The sequence below is a fragment of the Gopherus flavomarginatus genome, chromosome 2 (assembly GCF_025201925.1).
Source record: "Gopherus flavomarginatus isolate rGopFla2 chromosome 2, rGopFla2.mat.asm, whole genome shotgun sequence".
Lineage (NCBI taxonomy): Eukaryota > Metazoa > Chordata > Testudines > Testudinidae > Gopherus > Gopherus flavomarginatus.
In genome coordinates, this window is record NC_066618.1 from 61,731,185 (window position 1) to 61,749,383 (window position 18,199).

The 18,199-nt window shown below is 42.7% G+C and overlaps 1 protein-coding gene across 1 annotated transcript in view; it reads left to right on the top strand.

Annotated features, from left to right (window-relative positions):
* The window catches only part of DNAH11 (dynein axonemal heavy chain 11), a 299,093-nt gene that overhangs the window by 48,746 nt on the left and 232,148 nt on the right, over nucleotides 1-18,199 (top strand). The window contains exons 9-14 of the mRNA XM_050938580.1: nucleotides 6,265-6,381; nucleotides 12,475-12,612; nucleotides 12,729-12,856; nucleotides 14,636-14,831; nucleotides 15,396-15,500; nucleotides 16,456-16,851. Coding sequence (XP_050794537.1) covers nucleotides 6,265-6,381; nucleotides 12,475-12,612; nucleotides 12,729-12,856; nucleotides 14,636-14,831; nucleotides 15,396-15,500; nucleotides 16,456-16,851 — 1,080 coding nt within the window. The remainder of the gene's footprint in view (nucleotides 1-6,264; nucleotides 6,382-12,474; nucleotides 12,613-12,728; nucleotides 12,857-14,635; nucleotides 14,832-15,395; nucleotides 15,501-16,455; nucleotides 16,852-18,199) is intronic.

Genomic DNA, 18,199 nt, shown 5'->3' on the forward strand with positions numbered 1-18,199 from the left:
TAAGTGATGGTGATTTGAGAGAGCATGGGCATGGCTGGAGCACTGCTGTGTTCTGACAATCCTTTGTACCCCCAGCATGGTACAGAGCCACATTGTCCCAGACTCCTGGCTTTGTGCAGTTTGCACTATCTAACCTTCAGCTTGTGTTCCCCTACCCCTTTTAAAATATGTACTGAATGCTCCCTGGATTAACAGGTATAAAATGTGATCAAACACTGAAGCTTCTTTAGAATCATAGAATATCAGCGTTGGAAGAGACCTCAGGAGGTCATCTAGTCCAACCCCCTGCTCAAAGCAGGACCAAGCCCCAGACAGATTTTTGCCCCTGAACCCTAACTGGCACCCTCAAGGGTTGAACTCGGAACCCTGGGTTTAGCAGGCCAATGCTAAACCACTGAGCTGTAGCCACCCCCTGCCCTTTAACCTTAATTAAAATACAGCTATTGGCACTTCTCACAAGATGGAGATTGCAAGTTGTTATAAGTTAATCAGTTGTTAAGGCATTGATTCCTTATTTAGTGACTCTGCAAAGGCAGCATTCACAGTGCATCTCAGAACACTCATTCTATATTTAAAGCCTATTGACTTTTCAGCTTAGTGCTAACTCAAGCGTATTCAAAAAGTATTAACTTTCTTTTTTTTATGGTGAGCATTCTTACTTTTGTAGGCAGCCTTAGTGTTGACTGAAGAGACAAAAAAGTAAGACCAAGCAGCAATTAGCTGTAATGTTTTTCTTGTCATCACTAAAACATTACTTTTATTCAGGTTTTCAGGAAATGTTTGCCTTTGGGTTTTGTAATGCTAACAAGAAGCTTTAATAAACAATAGCTGTCAGGGTAAAGCTAATGTGTGTGCATTGTGTACTATTCATTGCACAATATATGAGCTATGTCAAGCTATTTCCTCACAAGTGTTCTACATGCATCTCAATACACAGCATACTGCGCATGGTTAGTTAATATATAAATTATTGGAAATTCAAGAACTTCTTCAAATGATCAGTTTTGTTGACATGACTTATGATTGTGTTCTCAAACAAGACCAAAGAAAATCTTTGTTCTTGGAGCACAAATCTAGGCTATTTACCGTAATCTGATATAGGAATATGCCATAGCTCATTGGTAGAAACATATTTGAGTTTCTCTAATTGTCTAGCTGTGGGATAATACATATAGTTCCCCTCCTCCATTTGTTTTCATCTCATTTGATTGTTGTATGTTAAGACTATTTCCTATGTGCTATTTTTGGAGATTATAAAGAAAGAACTAAAAAGACAAGAAATGATTTAAAACTTTTTCTGAAGATGTCTGGTTTAATTTAGCTTCCTATCTTGTGCACTGTCTGTTACCTTTTCTTATCCTTATTGCTTTACTTCCAGCATCTATCAAAGCTGCGTTGCTGGACTTGCTTATACTCTCGGCAACCCCAGATAACCAACATTTGTGAGACTTTAATCTAATTAACATTGGTGTAAATGAAATTTTTTAAACATGAAAAAAAAATATACAAGATGTAATTTTTATTCAGACTATGACCATACTTGCAGCTGCATGTAACTTAGCAAAAATCTTGCTAAAACGATATTGGAACTCCTGTCTCTGGGTTTCCATTCAGTTATAGCATGAGCAGACATTAAGGCTCCCTTTCTGTCCTGTGGTACCTTACAGAAGGTGCCCAACTCGGAACATGCTTAGGCATTATGATTATGCAAATTAGTCTTTTGAGTCTGACAAGAACCGTAGTAACATTTTTAGTTTTAAAAAATGGTGCTAGTGACTGTTTGCATTTGCCTAGGTTTTTTTATTTATGATTGTGAGGTCAGTCTGCATAACTGGCCAGCCCTAGATGAGGGCAAGCTATGAGGCTGCCTGCGGTGCTCTAAGCTAGAGCCTCCTACTGGAATTTGGAATGTTTGCCCCCAGTTGGTTGTTTTTAGTAGGTGCCAAGTTCTGCTTTGCTCAGGACTAAGTTATACCAAAGATCTGACAGACTGGCTTCTCAAAACTGATATCGCAGTCACATAGGGCCTGATCCTGCATCAATGAAATTGATGGGAACTTTGCCATTAACTTCAGTGGGAGCATGCCCATAGTGACTTATTTTGTTTGTTTGTTTGTTTTTCTCCTCATTCTTTCTTGTCTCCCCTCCCCATCTGTACTCCAGGGAAAATGTCCAACCCTTCTGGTAACAGAGAATTGCATAATTATGTAGGATACCCCAGTTCAGGACTGGGCCAATGAGTGAGCATTTGCTCTGGAGGAAGTTCTTCTTCCTCTGCAGTGGAAGGATCCTAATCACTCTGCAGCAGGGTCATGCTTGCACTGGTGCCAGCACAAGACGCAGCAGAGATATCTTGGGACTCCCCTGTTTAGGGACTGCACAGATGGTGCAGCCTTTGGAGCAGGCTAAGGCAGTCCTCAGAGCTTCCCTAAGTTGAGTCCCTGCTTCACTGACCTTTGTGGAGCCTACTGAGGGTCAGAACTGCCAAGTTGTGAGAATTCCCCAGGCATATATCACGCACCCTCTGCCTTCATTGGCCGACTTCGGCTCCTCCCCAGAATGCCCCTTACAGCTGGGAGTGCTGCAGAAGTAGAGCAGAGATAGCCATGTGAGCACAGCACATTGCCATTGGGCTTCCCATTACCCAGCGTATTTCCCAGAGGAAATGCCTGCCCTATGAACCCCATTGAGGCAAGGGGTCCTAGCACAGTGATGAAATGATGCCGTTCTGGCCTGATTCTCCTCTCAGTAGTGTAAATGAGGAGTAACTTCATTGAAATCAAGATGAAATGTCTGCTTGGAGGGTGAGGTACATAGTGGAAAGAGAATCCTATCCATGAATTCTTCTCTATGGGAGGCACTCACCTACAAACAGTGCTCTGTGTAGAAAGAGCCCCAAGATATTAACCTAAACTTGAGCAATAATTAGTTAACTGTTATCTTTTAGATATTAATGGAGTATTGTAATATAGAAAAGTTCTCCTGTAGAAAACAAGGGTTATTGTGTTGCCTAATATACATTAGCTGCTGATTCTCTGGTTATCTTAATTAAGGATATAGTATCTTTGACTCTAACTCATTGCTTACTTAGTTGATTTGAAAATTAATGTATTTGAGCAGAAGTTTGATGCCCATATATGGAGGTGAAAGTAAGCTGGTACGCCCCAGTACTGAGTACCGGTAAAAAAAGGTGCAGTTGTGTATCGGCAAATAAGTGGAGCATTCAGTACTGACTTACTTTCACCTCTTTTGGCTGCATAACAAAAAGTGACCAAAGCCAGGGCAGTTCTCTTCTGCCCCATGGATGAGGCGATCTTCAATAATATAGCCCTGGCTTTTGTCGGTCACCCACCCCCAACAACTGAGAGTGAAATTAACAAGGATGCCAGAAATAGCCCCGAATGCCATGGTTCAGACCCTGGGGTGAACAGCTAAATTTAAACTGCTCCTATGCAGGCATCAGGCTACCTGGATAGGCTTCCCCCTCAGCCAGTCCCCCTGCTCCCTGCTGCAAGCTGGAGGGGAGCCGCTGCAGCCCCTGCTGAGTGTGGGGGTCAGGGGAACGTGGAGCTTAACAGCATCGGGCAGCCTGGCTGGAGGAGGAGAGAGGACAAGGAGAAAAATGACAGTGAGTTTTCAGTTTTTCAGGCTTATTCCAAGAGTGAAGTTTTATTACAGACAGTACTGGTAGTAGTAATAGTAGCTTTATTTTCTATATTTAAGTCATGCAGTGGGAGGGATCCATGAAGTATGTAGGAGAGGTGGGTTGCTTGTGTTTGGACTGTAGGATAAGCAATGTAACTTACTTCCACCCTGCCCCGACCCTTCTGTCTGAAGCCCTGTCCCTTCCGGAGGGTGGGGGCACGCAGAGTAGGACTGGTGCCAGTAAAAGCTTTATTTTACTTTCACCCCTGCCCATATATCACACTTTCTGATAACAAATAAAGAGATAAGCTAGGCTTGTTAAAACTTGTTGGGAACCTCTGTTTGACTGAAGGGCTAATGGCATAGGAATGAAGGTAAGGAGTAATGTTAGCTGGCACACATTCAAGAAGAACGTAGACATTTCTCGCCTTACCACACCTACCCAACAAAATATTATAGAACAGCTCAGTTTTCTTTTCTAATTTTTGTGCCATACATCCATGTATTTGGCTTACAATAATATCACAAATCAGTATAAATAATGCAATTATTAACTTTTAATCCAATTCAATTATACTGAGATTTCTTCATAAGAACTTAAAAGGATGCTGTCAAAATGTCAGAGAGAAAATTTTGCTATTTACTTCTATCTAATTTCCTATCCAATAGTCCCTTGTGCCTGCACATCAGTTTAAATATTACTTAAAAAATGTATAACAGAGAAAGCCAGTCCAATCAACCTAGCTGCATATAAGTAGAGCACCAAAATAATCAAACAAATCCCCCATTCCCTCTCTCACCCAGTAAATGACCTGGAAAAGGAATGGGTTTTACACAATGCTCTGACATTAACAAATTAAGGTTACTTCAAACTGAGGCTTGTGGTGCAGTAAGGGGGTTAATTCAAAATTTGAGAGCAACTCAAGAAAAATGTTCTGCCAGTAGCTCCTTCTCACCAGAGGGCTCCAGCCTGAATGCCTCTACTGGTCCCTAGTGTAAGAGGACACCATGGAGTCTTTCAAGTAAGCAGGTCCCAGTCCATTGAATAGACTTTGTCAGATGCGCTACTGTTACTCGTGAAAATTTTCTTCACGTTTACCTTAGAGCCTACCCTCTAGTGGAAAGAGAGACTATTAATTTAACTGTGGTCTTTTTGTGATCTTTTTTGTTTTGAGCAAAGAATACACCATTGTAAAATAGAGGCTAGAAAAGTTTTTCTGAAAGCTTTTTACAAATATGTGATCAACGTGGTTATCTCCCGTTTGTCAAGAGTGTGACTAAAATGGAAAGTCTTGGGAACCAGTTTGGTTGATGATGCAAATCTCCAGATTCAAGTTTAGAATCCTTTGAGGATTTTGCTGGGTTTATATGGAGCTACATATACCAGATGCTGTAGTGTACATTTCTGTAATTTGTGCATTTGCCCCTGATTTATCTCTGTTAGATGACTTGTTTGGAAGTATTTTCAGATGCTCATTCCAATATGAGTTAAGCATGCTGCCTTCACTGCACTTAATATCTCCGAGCGTACATCCCTCAGTGTCAAAATATAGATTCTAATTTATTTGGCCTTTTTTTTTTTTCCCCCTTTCCTCCCTCTTCCCAGGTTCGGATTGCCATAATTTTTGTCATCAGGTTTTTTTTACATGCTTTAGTGTTATTTATTGATGTTTCCATCCCATTCTTCTGGAAAACTGTTCTGTCTGGTCTTCTGTGAACCTGCTCCAGATGGATATAAACCAAACTATGGCCCGTGAGCCAAATCTGGCCTTCCAGCTATTTTAAGCTGGCCCTCGAGCTCCTGCTAGGGAGTGGAGTCTGAGGCTTGCCCCGCTCCAGCTGGAGAGCAGGGTCAGGGGCCGCTCCATGTGGCTCCTGGAAGCAGTGACATGGCCCCCCTCCAGCTCCTACATGCTCCAATGCCTCCCCAGGTGCTCCACTGAGAGCTGCAGGAGCAGTGCCTGTGGATAGGGCAGCGTGTGGAGCCACCTAGTTGTACCTCTGTGTAGGAGCCTAAGAAGGGACATGCCACTGCTTCCAAGAGCTGCTTGAGGTAAGCATAGCCCGGAGCCTGCACCCCGCCCCATCCCTGATCCCCGTCCTATCCTCTGAAACCCTCGATCCCAGCTTGGAGCACCCTCCTGCGTGCCAAACCCATCATCCTCAGCCCCACTCCAGAGCCCGCACCCTCAGCTGGAGTCCTCCCCAGTCCAGAGCCCACTCCCCCTCCCTGAACTCCTAATTTCTGACTCGCACCAGAGCCCTTACTTCCTCCCACACCCCAACCCCAATTTTGTGAGCATTAATGGCCCACCATACAATTTCCATACCCAGATGTGGCCCTCGAGCCAAAAACTTTGCCCACCCTGGTATAAACAAACACACACATTTTATTTTAAATTCCTTTTTCCAGCTCCATTAAGGAGTGAGCCAACATTAAGATGACATGGTTTGTTCCAAGGATCTCAGTAAATCAAATTACAGATAGTTTAAGTCTGTTTTGGAATCTTTATTGGTGTTTTTCTAGAAAGAGTTGTGATAGTTGTATTTCTTTTAGTAGATTAAAAAATTCTTGTAATACAAATTAAAATTAGAATTTTTAAAAAATATGTTTTACAGGAATTTGAAGAGGACTATGTTGAGTTTAAAGCCAAAATCCTGGATTTTGACAGACGTCTTGGGTCAATCCTTTGTGTAGGATTTCTTGACTGTTCTGGTTTAGAATCAGCATTCAAGGTCAGTTCTGAACGAACACAACTATAAATCAGTTCTTTTTTTAAAAGTCACCATGGTGCTAGATAATGGAGTTGAATATTTTTAATCCAGGCGAAATATTCTGTAATACAAGTGGCTCAGTAATACCCTCAAATACTAGATATAAAATATTATAATTAGAGGTTCTCAAGTGCAATTTATCTTTAGGAGGTTATTCTAGGACATCTCTATTCAAGTTGAAGTTGGAGACTAACGACCGTCAGCTCCAGTGGGAGTTTGTGAATGACTTCAGTGTAAGCAATATTTTTAATGCTACAGACATTTTAAATAAAGTTATGAATGCAAGTCCCTTCCAGACATTGATCCACAGGTAAGGCCTGATCCAGAGTCCATTGAAGTCGATGGAAAGGTCCCCATTTCAATAGCCTCTGGATCAGGCTCTTGTCCCCCTATCCCAAAAAGCACATAAGTGGGTGTTTTATTTTTAAGCATATGAGTAGTTCCATTGGGCTCAATCCCGCAAGGTGATGAGAGCCTCCTGGCCTGAGGCAGAGGTGATGTGCTGGGGAGGAGGAATGCAGGATCACATGCCTCCCCAGATTTCTGCCTTCCATTTCCAGCACTGTGGGGCTTGCAGGAAAGAGCCATTGCAGTGCAGGGGGCTCAGCAGGAACAGCTGAGTCCTGGGGATCTCCATGGAGGGATTGTCCATGCAAGGCCATTGGAGCAGGTGGTGTCAGCAAGCAGGGCAGGGCTGTTGCTGGCACCCAGAAGTGGGGAGTTGGACTGGTGGGGAACCAGCAGATCCCAGCCCTCCCTTCCCCGAACCAGCCATGGGTGCTGGGCTCTGCAGGGGCTTTAGTGGCCATGGAGCCCAGCCAGAGGTTGCTCAGCACGGGAGGGCACCCCAGCACGAGAAGCGGTGCTGTGCATGGCTGTTGCCGCAGGCACAAAGCTGAGGGGATGGAGAAGCCCTGCACACCCTGGGACCAGGGCACAGGCCCTGCAGGGCAGCAGAGGGGTGAAGAGGGTTCGAAGCCATTGCTAGGGGGCTGCTACAGAGCCTGTGAGTTTGGGGCAGGAATGGGCTGGAAATCGCTTCTCCCTGCTCCACTTCAGCACTTATTTGAGTAGCAAAGAGGCTCCCCAGTGCCAGTGCTGCATGGGGCTCTGGGTAGCTTTGGCATATGCAGGGCTCGGCTCCTCCTGGGCAGTGCCCTATGCAGGAGGGTCTTGGGCTTTCCTGGGGCCCTGGTGCAGCCAGAGGCAGTGAGGGAGGAAGGAGCCTACTGGGCAGGCTGCAGGTGTGCTGAGCGCTCCCGCCAGGGGCTGGTTCTCTGCACAGTGCAGGGAGCAGGAGGTGCTCCACCAGAGGTTTATGGAGCAGCAGCACGGATAGGGGGCTGAAGGGGCAAATCAGGGATGGGGCAGTGAGGGGGGAGGCAGTGAGAAGGAGAGCATACAAAGGGCCGATGGTGGGAAGCAGAGTTGATGTCTGGAGTGGTGTGGAGCACCCCCAGAACCTTTAAATTGTGCTCCCCTCTATCGACAATTACCTGTCGTCTCTGCCTGAGTGGGAGTTTAGATCATCTAGCACTTCCCAGAAGCCCTCAGCCCATTGAGGGAGTGGGCCCATAGAAAATTACAGCATCTTTGTACTTTTTTCATTGTTTATAATCTTTTGTGAAGTAATCTTTTCTGGTATTTGTATATATGAGTATTCTTTAAAACATACCCACTATGCTTAGCCTATTTATCTGTTTTTTTTGTGGCAGTGGATTTTCTGAGTGGCATGTTTAGTACTATAGGTGGGAATTTGGAAAGCTCCCAATTAATGTTTTTGTGTATTCTGTGCATTGCGTGCAGAGGGTAAAAGCTAAATAATCTCAAATGGAAAAATAGTTCTATGATTTTTTTCACTTTGTCACTAAAACCTGCTCCTTTATCCATCCTCTGAAGAACTATTTGTTTGTCTTTGGATTTTGTAACGTTAAACATAAGGTAAAGAGAACAATAACTGTCAGGACAAAGTCAATACTGTGATTTGTTAGTCAGATAGTAGCTACACACCATGTAGATTACACTCAAATTGTGTCAAGGTAGGTCTTATAAACTGTTTAATAATGCACAGTATGTCTAGGACAACTATAGTTAATATTCAACTAAATAATTTGAAGTGCATTTTTCTAAGGTTGCCACCTTGGACGCAGCTGAATGTATGCTTCGTTGTAATTCCTTCTCTCCTTTTGAAAGTTATGCTATTCCTTCCAATGGATTTGAATGGTCTGAGCAGTGTTAGAAAGCAGCGTAGTTTTAAAAATCCAGTTAATGAGTAATTTATGGACTTCAGCTTTGTTAACCTTTAAATACTCCACGCATAGCATATGCCATGGAAACTGAATCTAATATCTTCACAGAATGTAGCTGTATATCCTGCTTCTGGATTGTCAAATAATAGACTTTGTTTTAGAAAGGCATTAACCTACAAAAGAACGACCATACTGGATTAGACTAAAGGTCCATCTAGCCCAGTAAACTGTCTTCTGACAGCAGCCAATGCCAGGTACTTGAGAGGGCATGAACAGAACAGGTAATCATCAAGTGATCCATCCCCTGTCGCTCATTCCCAGCTTCTGGCAAAACTGAGGCTAGGGACACCATCTCTGCCCATCCTGGCTAACAGCCATTGATGGACCTATCCTCCATGAATTTATCTAGTTCTTCTTTGAACTGCTATAGTTTTGGCCTACAACATCCTCTGGCAAGGAGTTCCACAGGTTGACTATGCCTGGTGTGAAGAAATACTTCCTTTCATTTGTTTTAAACCTGCTGCCTATTACTTTCATTTGGTGACCCCTAGTTCTTGTGTTATGAGTAAATAACACCTCCTTATTTACTTTCTCCACACCAGTCATGAATTTATAAACCTCTACCATATCCCCCCTTAGTCATCTCTTTTTCAGGCTAAAAAGTCCCACTCCTTTTAATCTTTCTTCATACAAAAGCTGTTCCATACCCCAAATCATTTTTGTTGCTCTTTTCTGTATCATTTGCAATTCAATAGATCTTTTTTTGAGATGGTGCAACCACACCTACATGCAGTATTCAAGATGTGGGTGTAACATGGATTTATATAGAGGAAATATGATATTCTCTGTCTTATCTATCCTTTCTTGACGATTCCCAACATTCTGTTAGCATTTTTGACTGCTGCTGCACAGTGAGTGAATGTTTTCAGAGAACTATCCACAATGACTCCAAGATTGCTTTCTTGAGTGGTAACGGTTAATTTGGACCCAATCATTTTATAAGTATAGTGGGGGTTATGTTTTCCAATGTGCATTACTTTGCCTTTATCAACATTGAATTTCATCTGCCATTTTGTTTACCAGTCACCCAGTTGTGAGAAAGCCCTTTGTAACTCTTCGCAATCTGCTTTGGACGTAACTAAATTGAGTAGTTTTGTAGCTGCAAATTTTCATCTGCAAATTTTGCCACTCACTGTTTTTACCCCTTTTTCCAGATCATTTACGAATATGTTGAATAGTACTGCTCCCAGTACAGATCCTTGGGGAACACCACTATTTACCTCTCTCCATTCTGAAAACTAGCCATTTATTCCTACCCTTTGTTTCCAATCTTTAATCTAGTTACCGATTCATGAGAGGACCCTTCCCTCTTATCTCATGACAGCTTCCTTTGCTTAAGAGACTTTGATGAGGGACCTTGTCAAAGGCTTTCTGAAAATCTAAGTACACTATATCCACTGGATCACTTTGTCCACATGATTGTTGACCCCCCTCAAAGAATTCTAGTAGATTGGTGAGGCATGATTTCCCTTTACAAAAACCATATTGATTCTTCCCCAACAAATCACGTTCATCTATGTTTCTTTACTCTCTTTACTTTATAATTCTCTTCTTTACTATAGTTTCAACCAGTTTGCCTGACACTGAAGTTAGGCTTACCTGGCGGTAATTGCCAGGATCACCTCTTGAGCCATTTTTAAAAATTGGCGTCCCATCCTCCAGTCATCTGGTATAGAAGCTGATTTAAATGATAGGTTACATAGCATAGTTAGTAGTTCTGAAGGAACTCAAATGTGAAATTGAATAACTCTTGGGTGAATACCATCTGGCCCTGGTAACTCTTGGGTGAATACCATCTGGCCCTGGTAACTTCTTATTGTTTAATTCAGGGGTGGGCAAACTATGGCCTGTGGGCTGGATCTGGCCCACCTGCCATTTTAATCTGGCCCTTCAGCCCCTGCTGGGGAGCAGGGTTGGGGGCTTGCTCCACTCCGGTGCTCCAGCCAGGGTGCAGGGTCGCCGTCCACTCCATGTGGCTCTCGGAAGTAGCAGCATGGCCTCCCTCTGGCTCCTACATGTAGATGCAGCCAGAGGGCTTCAATCTGCATGCTTCCCCTGCCCTAAGTGCAGTCCCCGCAGCTCCCATTTGTCTGGAACCGCAGCCAATGGGAGCTGTATTGGTTGTGCCTGCAGACGGGGCAGTGTGCAGAGCCCCGTGGCCTTGCCTCCACATAGGAGCCAGTGAAGGGACATGCCGCTGCTTCTGGGAGCTGCTTAAGGTAAGCGCCGTCCAGAGCCTGCACCCCTGAGGCCCCCCTGCACCGCAATCCCCTTCCCACCCTCCAAATCCCTCAATCCCAGCCTGGAGCACCCTCCTGCACTCCAAATACCTCATCCCCAGCCCCAACCCGAAGCCTGCACTCCCAACTAGAGCCTGAACCCCTTCCTACACCCCAACCCCCAGCCGTGGTCCCCCTCCTGCCCTCTGAACCCCTCTGTCCCCTCCCGCCCTCTGAACCCCTCTGTCCCAGTCCAGAGCAACCTCCTCCTACTGTCCCAGTCCAGAGCAAACTCCTCAGCTGTACCCCAGAGCCCACACCCCTAGCCAGAGCCCTCACACACACCCTCATCTCAGCCTGGAGCCCACTCCCGCACCCTGAATTCCTCATTTCTGTCCCCACCCCAGATCCCACTCCCGACCAGAGCCTGCACCCCAACCCCAATTTTATGAACATTCATGTCCCACCTTACAATTTCTATTGTCAGATGTGGCCCTTGGGCCAAAGAGCTTGTTCTCCCCTGGTTAGTTTATCAATTTGTTCCTAAACCTCCTTTAATGACACCTCAATCTGGAACTGTTCCTCAGATTTGTCACCTAAAATGAATGGCTCAGGTTTGGGAATCTCCCTCACATCCTCAGCCATGAAGACTGATCCAAACAATTCATTTAGTTTCTCTGCAATGGCCCTATTGTCCTTAAGTGCTCCTTTAACATCTCGTTCATCCAGTGGCCCTGCTGGTTGTTTAGCAGACTTCTTGCTTCTGATGTACTTAAATTTGTTTTTGCTATTACTTTTGCGTCTTTGGCTAGCTGTTCTTCAAATTCTTTTCTGGCCTTCCTAATTATATTTTTACATGTCAGTTGCCAGACTTTGTTCCTTTCTATTTTTCTCAATAGGATGTAACTTCTACTTTTTAAAGGATGCCTTTTTGCCTCTCACTGATTGATTCTTTTATTTTGTTGTTTAGCCATAGTGGCACTTTGTTGGTTCTCTTACTATGTTTTTTAATTTGGGATTTACATTTAAGTTGAGCCTATATTATGGGAACCTGAAACTAAATGTTTAGATGAACTAGTGGGATCACATTAGATCAGGAAACCAAAGTCTCATCGGGAAAGGAGGGAGATCTCTGGACAGTGAGAAAATTGAAGAGAGAAGATCTCAGAAAGATCAGAGCAATCTGCAAGCTGGTATTTTGAAAGGAGTCTAAGGAAGTTACTTGCCCATCTGCATTTGAAAATCCCAGTCTTATGGTTTTAAGTGATATAAATTAAACATTCACATCGGAAGCCTTTTGCAGTGTACTCGTTTAGTACAATTTAATAGCATATTGGCAAATATGTAGGGCCAGATTCTCAACTGATGCAAACTGAGGGTGTAGCTCCATAAAGATTTGGCCCACAAGCTTTAGGAATGCTATTTTTGATGTAAGATTTCCAGTGCAAAATAAGACTAAAAAGGTACTTTTAATACAATTTTGAAGTATTATAAATGATGGCATCTGACACTCTTTATTTTTATAGCTTTTAGCCATCTTTGGCGATTTTCTAGAGAAACCTGTTATCATGGAGATTTTTAGCCCAAATTACATCATCTTACTGCAAATGTTTGATGAAGAACTGGATAATTGCAAACACTTGTATGATGAGCACATTAGGCAGGTATGTAGCAAAGCAAAAATAAAAGCAATATTTTTCCTGGTTTTTGTTAGGTGTAGCCAATGAACTCTTAATTCATAATTGCTTGTGTACTCATTTTGTTATATTAATGCTTGCAGGTGGAAAAAGGGAATGAAATAATAATAAACAAAAATATGCCATTTACTTCAGGAAACCTTAAATGGTCCAAAGCACTTCAAGAACGAATACAGACACTCTGGTCAAACTTCTTGTATCTGTCTCACCGGTGAGTGTTCACTCTGTTATTTACGACTGTAGCATTAACAGCCCTTGAACATACAAGAGTAATTTGTTTATGTAAGGGTTGTCTCTCTCTCTCTCCCAGGAATCAGTTTTAGGGCCTGAATCTGCAAAACGATCCACGCATATAGAACTTTGAGCCAATGCAGCTCTCTTTGCAGGTTTGGGGCACTTAGTAGTAAGTGCTGATACGCACAGGGTATGAGTATCCTATACAACCTCAGAATTGCTTTTTAACATTTGTAAAAAGTGTTGTCTGATGAGTGAGTCACAAACAAAGCAAAGCTGAGAACATCTTAGCTTTTGAGACAACACTGACTTGTACTCCTTTTTTTTTAAGCAAAAAATTATTCGACATGAGTAAAACTTTCAAAAGTGCCTAAATGGGACTTTGGGGTGTTCAAAACCGACACTGGGGCTAAGGAGCAGACTCTGCCCCATGGCACTTGCAGAACCTGCTGCAGCAGGAGCTTCAAAGGGAGGCAGACAGCTCAGAAGGGAGGCAGACCAGATAAGAAGGACAGACCTATCCAGAGCTCCTGAGCAAGGGCACAGCAGAAGCCCTTACTGCAAAGAGGGGCCTGCAAGGAGCAGTTATCCCAGGCCCTAGGAGAGGGTCCAGGGAGGAGACCCAAGAGAGAGGTAGCTGGGAGCTTTCTCTCTTGGACTAAGGACCGAAAGAAGCCTGGGAGATAGTCCTGAACTGGGAGCCTGACTGAGTCATAGGCTAATCAGGGACTGCAGCCTTCCTGAAGCCCTGAATAAAGGCAGTGTGTGATAGCATCAGGTAGGCAGTTGAGAGGGGGGAGGGGGCCCAGTGTGAAGCTTGGGCTAGCCTGTAAGGAAGGAAGCTACTAGCTGAGCTGAAGATTGTTTGTTTGTTTTTTCTATTTTCTGTTTAAGTAAAGAACTTTGAGGCCTTGTGGGAAGCAAGTGGTAGGAGGTGGCCCAGGGCCAGGGAGGTAGTCTGAGGTGTTTGCTGCCTCTGCCTTGCATAGGGCCCTGGGGTTGGAGCCCAGTGGAGAGGGAAGGCCTGGGGTCCTGTAACTTTTTGAAGTTCCTTTTTGAGGTAGGGGCATAAGTTCCTCTCCTCTCCCACTTGGAGAGGAGTTTAGGATAGAAACACTATGAGTCCTGAGTCAAGAACATGCTAATCTAGTGGGCTGGAGACCCTTTCTTTTGTGGGGATGTTGGACTTCATATAGATAGGAGAGAGTTGGCACCCAGTGACGTAAACACTAGGCAGCACCACTGGTAAGCCCAGCCTCTCTGACAGGGCTTAAGTCACTTAGGATACAAAAATTTAAAACAACCTTTCTCTTCAGTTCCAAAATATACTTTTTAATGTGAGGCAGCATCATGGATGGAGTGTTCCACTAAGAGAAAAATATATGTACTTCAATAGTGAAACAGAAATCAGCACTATTCTGAGATCAGCGTGGGACAGCCTTTTGGAGTATTGAGCAATAGGTACAACAACCGAGGAAGGCAAGGGAGTGTACCTTCTCCCTTCCACACAGCTTTTTTTTATTGTCCTCAGTGAGGCTGTTAGGTCTAATGCATTCTCACTCTTGGTCTCCGTTCAATTTTTTATGTGGTTTGGCTGATGAGACCAGAATTAACTAAGAAGATATTTAGAAACAGAGGACATTGTTAAAACTTAGAGAATGTTAGAGGTGAGACTTTTGCATCTAAATTTATTTGGCAATGTTATTGTTAATTATTAATGAATAAAATGGATTGAGTGATTTTGTTTCTCTCCCAGAATCCTGCAAGATCCTGAGACTGCTTTAGTTTATCAGAAATATATAGAGATGTTGACTTTAATTGACCAATTTGAAGAGCAGATCTATTGCAAATGGAAATCTCAGGTGGATGAAGTTTGTCAATTTAATTTAGATCAGCCACTAATTAAACGCAATCCTGAAAATGGTCTCCTAAGTGTGAATTTTGACTCTAAGGTATGATGTAAAGTATTACAATTAAATGTGTGTTGTCCAGTGTTTTTTTCCCCATGGATTAGAAAGGTTAACAGAATTATAAATCGGAAATATTCCTAAAGTGAAATTAATATTTCAGTATATGATTAAATCTCAATGCTTGGAGAAAATGCCTTTGTTTTATGCTACAGTTCCTATGATTGTTTATATTATTGTCTTAGTTTTTCAGTTGGAAAATATGGTTGCCCTGTGCCAGCATTGGAGAGACTTTTCACCTTCAGAAATAAAGAAGGCAGTTGTAGTATTGAATGCTTTCTCTAGAGAAAGCTGGAAGATAATAATAATAGTTGGCAGTTACCGTCCAGTATATAGCACTTTAGATTGCTAAACCCTGCCCGATCTCACCCTCATGCTCTTGGATCTAATTGAAGGAGGTTCTATTCTACAGAGGGTCTTATAACATGCTCACCACTATAGTATCTGAGCACCTTACTATCTGAGGTTACACACAGAATTAAACAAAAAACACGTATTTTCTGAAAGGAGATTTAAAAAAAATGTATAATACTGCTTTGTTTTTTATAGCTAGTGGCTTTGTTGAGAGAGGTGACATATCTCCTGAAGTTGAATAGATCTGATATTCCAGATTCTGCACTAGCAATATATGAGAAAAGGAAAATTTTTGCTAAGGTTTGTGCTTTCAGGAAGTATGAAATATATCCTTTTTACTGTAAAAATTTGCAGTGTGTGTGTGTCTGTGTCTGTGTGCTCGCTCTACTTGTTCTTCTGTTCCGTATGGTTGAAATGTGACTTTCTTTGCATAATCTGGGGTAACCAGGTTTTGCGTGAAGAACTCTGCAGGAGACAAAATAGATCCTGCAACTGGCAGGAAGGTAATGGGGTTGTAGCACAGCGTGGAATAGTGGTTATAGCAGGGGTGGCCACCTGTGGCTCTGGAGCTGCATGCGGCTCTTCAGAGGTTAATATGCAGCTCCTTGTATAGGCACTGATTCCAGGGCTAGAGCTATAGATGCTAACTTCCGGGGTGCTCAGTGCTCAACCTCCTGCTCTGTCCCAAGCCCTGCCCTCACTCCACCTCTTTCCCTAAGGCCCCTGCCCCTTCCCCTGAGCCAGCCATACCCTTGTTCCTCCCCTCCATAGCCCGCTGCACACATGAAACAGCTGATTGCGGTGGGAGGGGGGAGTAGGTGCTGATTTGGTGGAGGCTGGCAGAAGGCACTGGGCTCTGGGGAGCAGATTGGGGGCTGCTGATGTATTACTGTGGCTCTTCGGCAATGTACAATGGTAAATTCTGGCTCCTTCTCAGGATCAGGTTGGCCACCCATGGGCTATAGCATCCACGCAGGCCGGTCCAGTTCAGGCTGGCAGATCCACTTTAACTGCATAGTTAAAGTGTGGATCCAATAGCTCCTTCACTTGTCCAGCTCCATGGTCTCCCACAACGCATTTCATGCTGGCCCATTTGGGGCCAGAATGATTCTCCTTTCTAGTGCACAGGGTTACGGTGGCCCTACTGAATAGCTGCTTTGCCAACATAAGAGCCATGTAGCCATTCGAATGGCACTGGGGGCGGGGCCCTACTTTAGAGGAATTTTACTCTATGAATGTCTTTTTTCACCAACAGTATATTGGAAACCTTGAACTCATTGTTCAATGGTACAATAAACTTAAACAGACTGTTCTGGAGGTTGAATATCCTCTGATTGAAACTGAGCTGGAAGCCATTGATGGTCAGTTAAGAGAAACAGAAGAAGTGTTCACGTGGCAGAAAGAGAATTGCTGGAAATATATTGAACAAGTGAAAGCTGCAGTGTATGACTTGGAGCAGAGAGTTCAACAGTCAAAGGAGAATATTAAAACAATTCAGCAGATTATGAATGCATGGGCAGAACACACACTCTTCTCCAGGAAAGATGATAGGAAAGATGCTTTGTTAAGTCTGGAGGATAAAGAAGATAGACTTGCCAAGAAATACAAGTTACTAAAAGAGGATGGCTACAAGATTCATCAGCTTGCTGAGGTAATTTCTGCAATAATCATACATGGTTTTTAGATGATCTAATCTTTCTAAAAAGCATATTTTAATTATTATTATTATTATTATTATTCATAACCACATTTGTATTAATAGTATCCTGCAAAGAATGTGTTAATTTAAAGGATGTGAGGTATATCTAGAGTAGCAAGAAGAGGTTAAATATTTGGCATTCTATAATCTGCAAATTTGTAGCATTCAGTTAAATTTGCTGATGTATACTTGACTGTTCAATTATTGAAATAGTTATACAAATTACGTAGTAGTTCCTTTAAAATTAACACATTTAAAGACAAATAGGGACAAGATGGAAAAATAATCTTGACACTGATTGAAATTAGCATTGCTTTTTATCTCATTAAATGAGGAATTATTGTCTAGATTGAATTAAGCAAACCATTGTCTCAGTTTTGTTACCCTGGTGCCCTGTGCCAAATTTTTCCTTTGACTTCTATAGGTAAAATCACCTTTGCAACTGGAGCTATATTATAGTCTGTTTCAGAGAGCATATTTATAAAATAATTTCTTTCTAAATTTGAAGATTACATGAGTTATGTACTTTATTAAAAATACATAATGTTTTATTTCCAGTTATTTATGAAGGCTAAATAAAATGTAACAATCCTACCCAAAAATATTCCTCAAACATCAGCTGCTGTGCCACATGACTACCAGTAATTCTGTATCAAAGTTCTGACATGAAAAAAAGATTTCCCACCCCAATTACTTGCATACCTTGCCCCTTCTTTGCTGACTTCCTTGAAAGTTCTCTGCTTGTCTGTTTCTGACACACATTGTATGTCAGATGAAAGAAAATAAACTTTTTCTTTATCCAATAACTCTTCTTTTTGCCATTATCTTGAGACTATCTTCTGGTCCATATTCTAATCTCTTTATTCATAGAATATTAAGGTTGGAAGGGACCTCAAGAGGTCATCTAGTCCAACTCCCTGCTCAAAGCAGGACCAATCCCCAGATTTTTACCCTAGTTCCCCAAATGGCCCCCTCAAGGATTGAACTCACAACCCTGGGTTTAGCAGGCCAATGCTCAAACCACTGAGCTAACCCTACCCCCTTCATTTTGATTGTGGCAAGTAAAGAGTTTAGTTTTTATTTAAGAACTAGACCAGATGAGGATTTTTATCTTTTTGAAAATATTATATGTAGGTAAACCTAATAAGGGCTTACACTGGAGTGCAGAACAAGCAGTGATATGCTGTAGTAGTGTGCAGTGTAATTCTTTCAGCATGGTGATGCTCCATTGAAATCACAATGTAACATCATAATTCAGGCCCTGAACTGCAATCTGATACATACAGGAACCCTGTCCTTG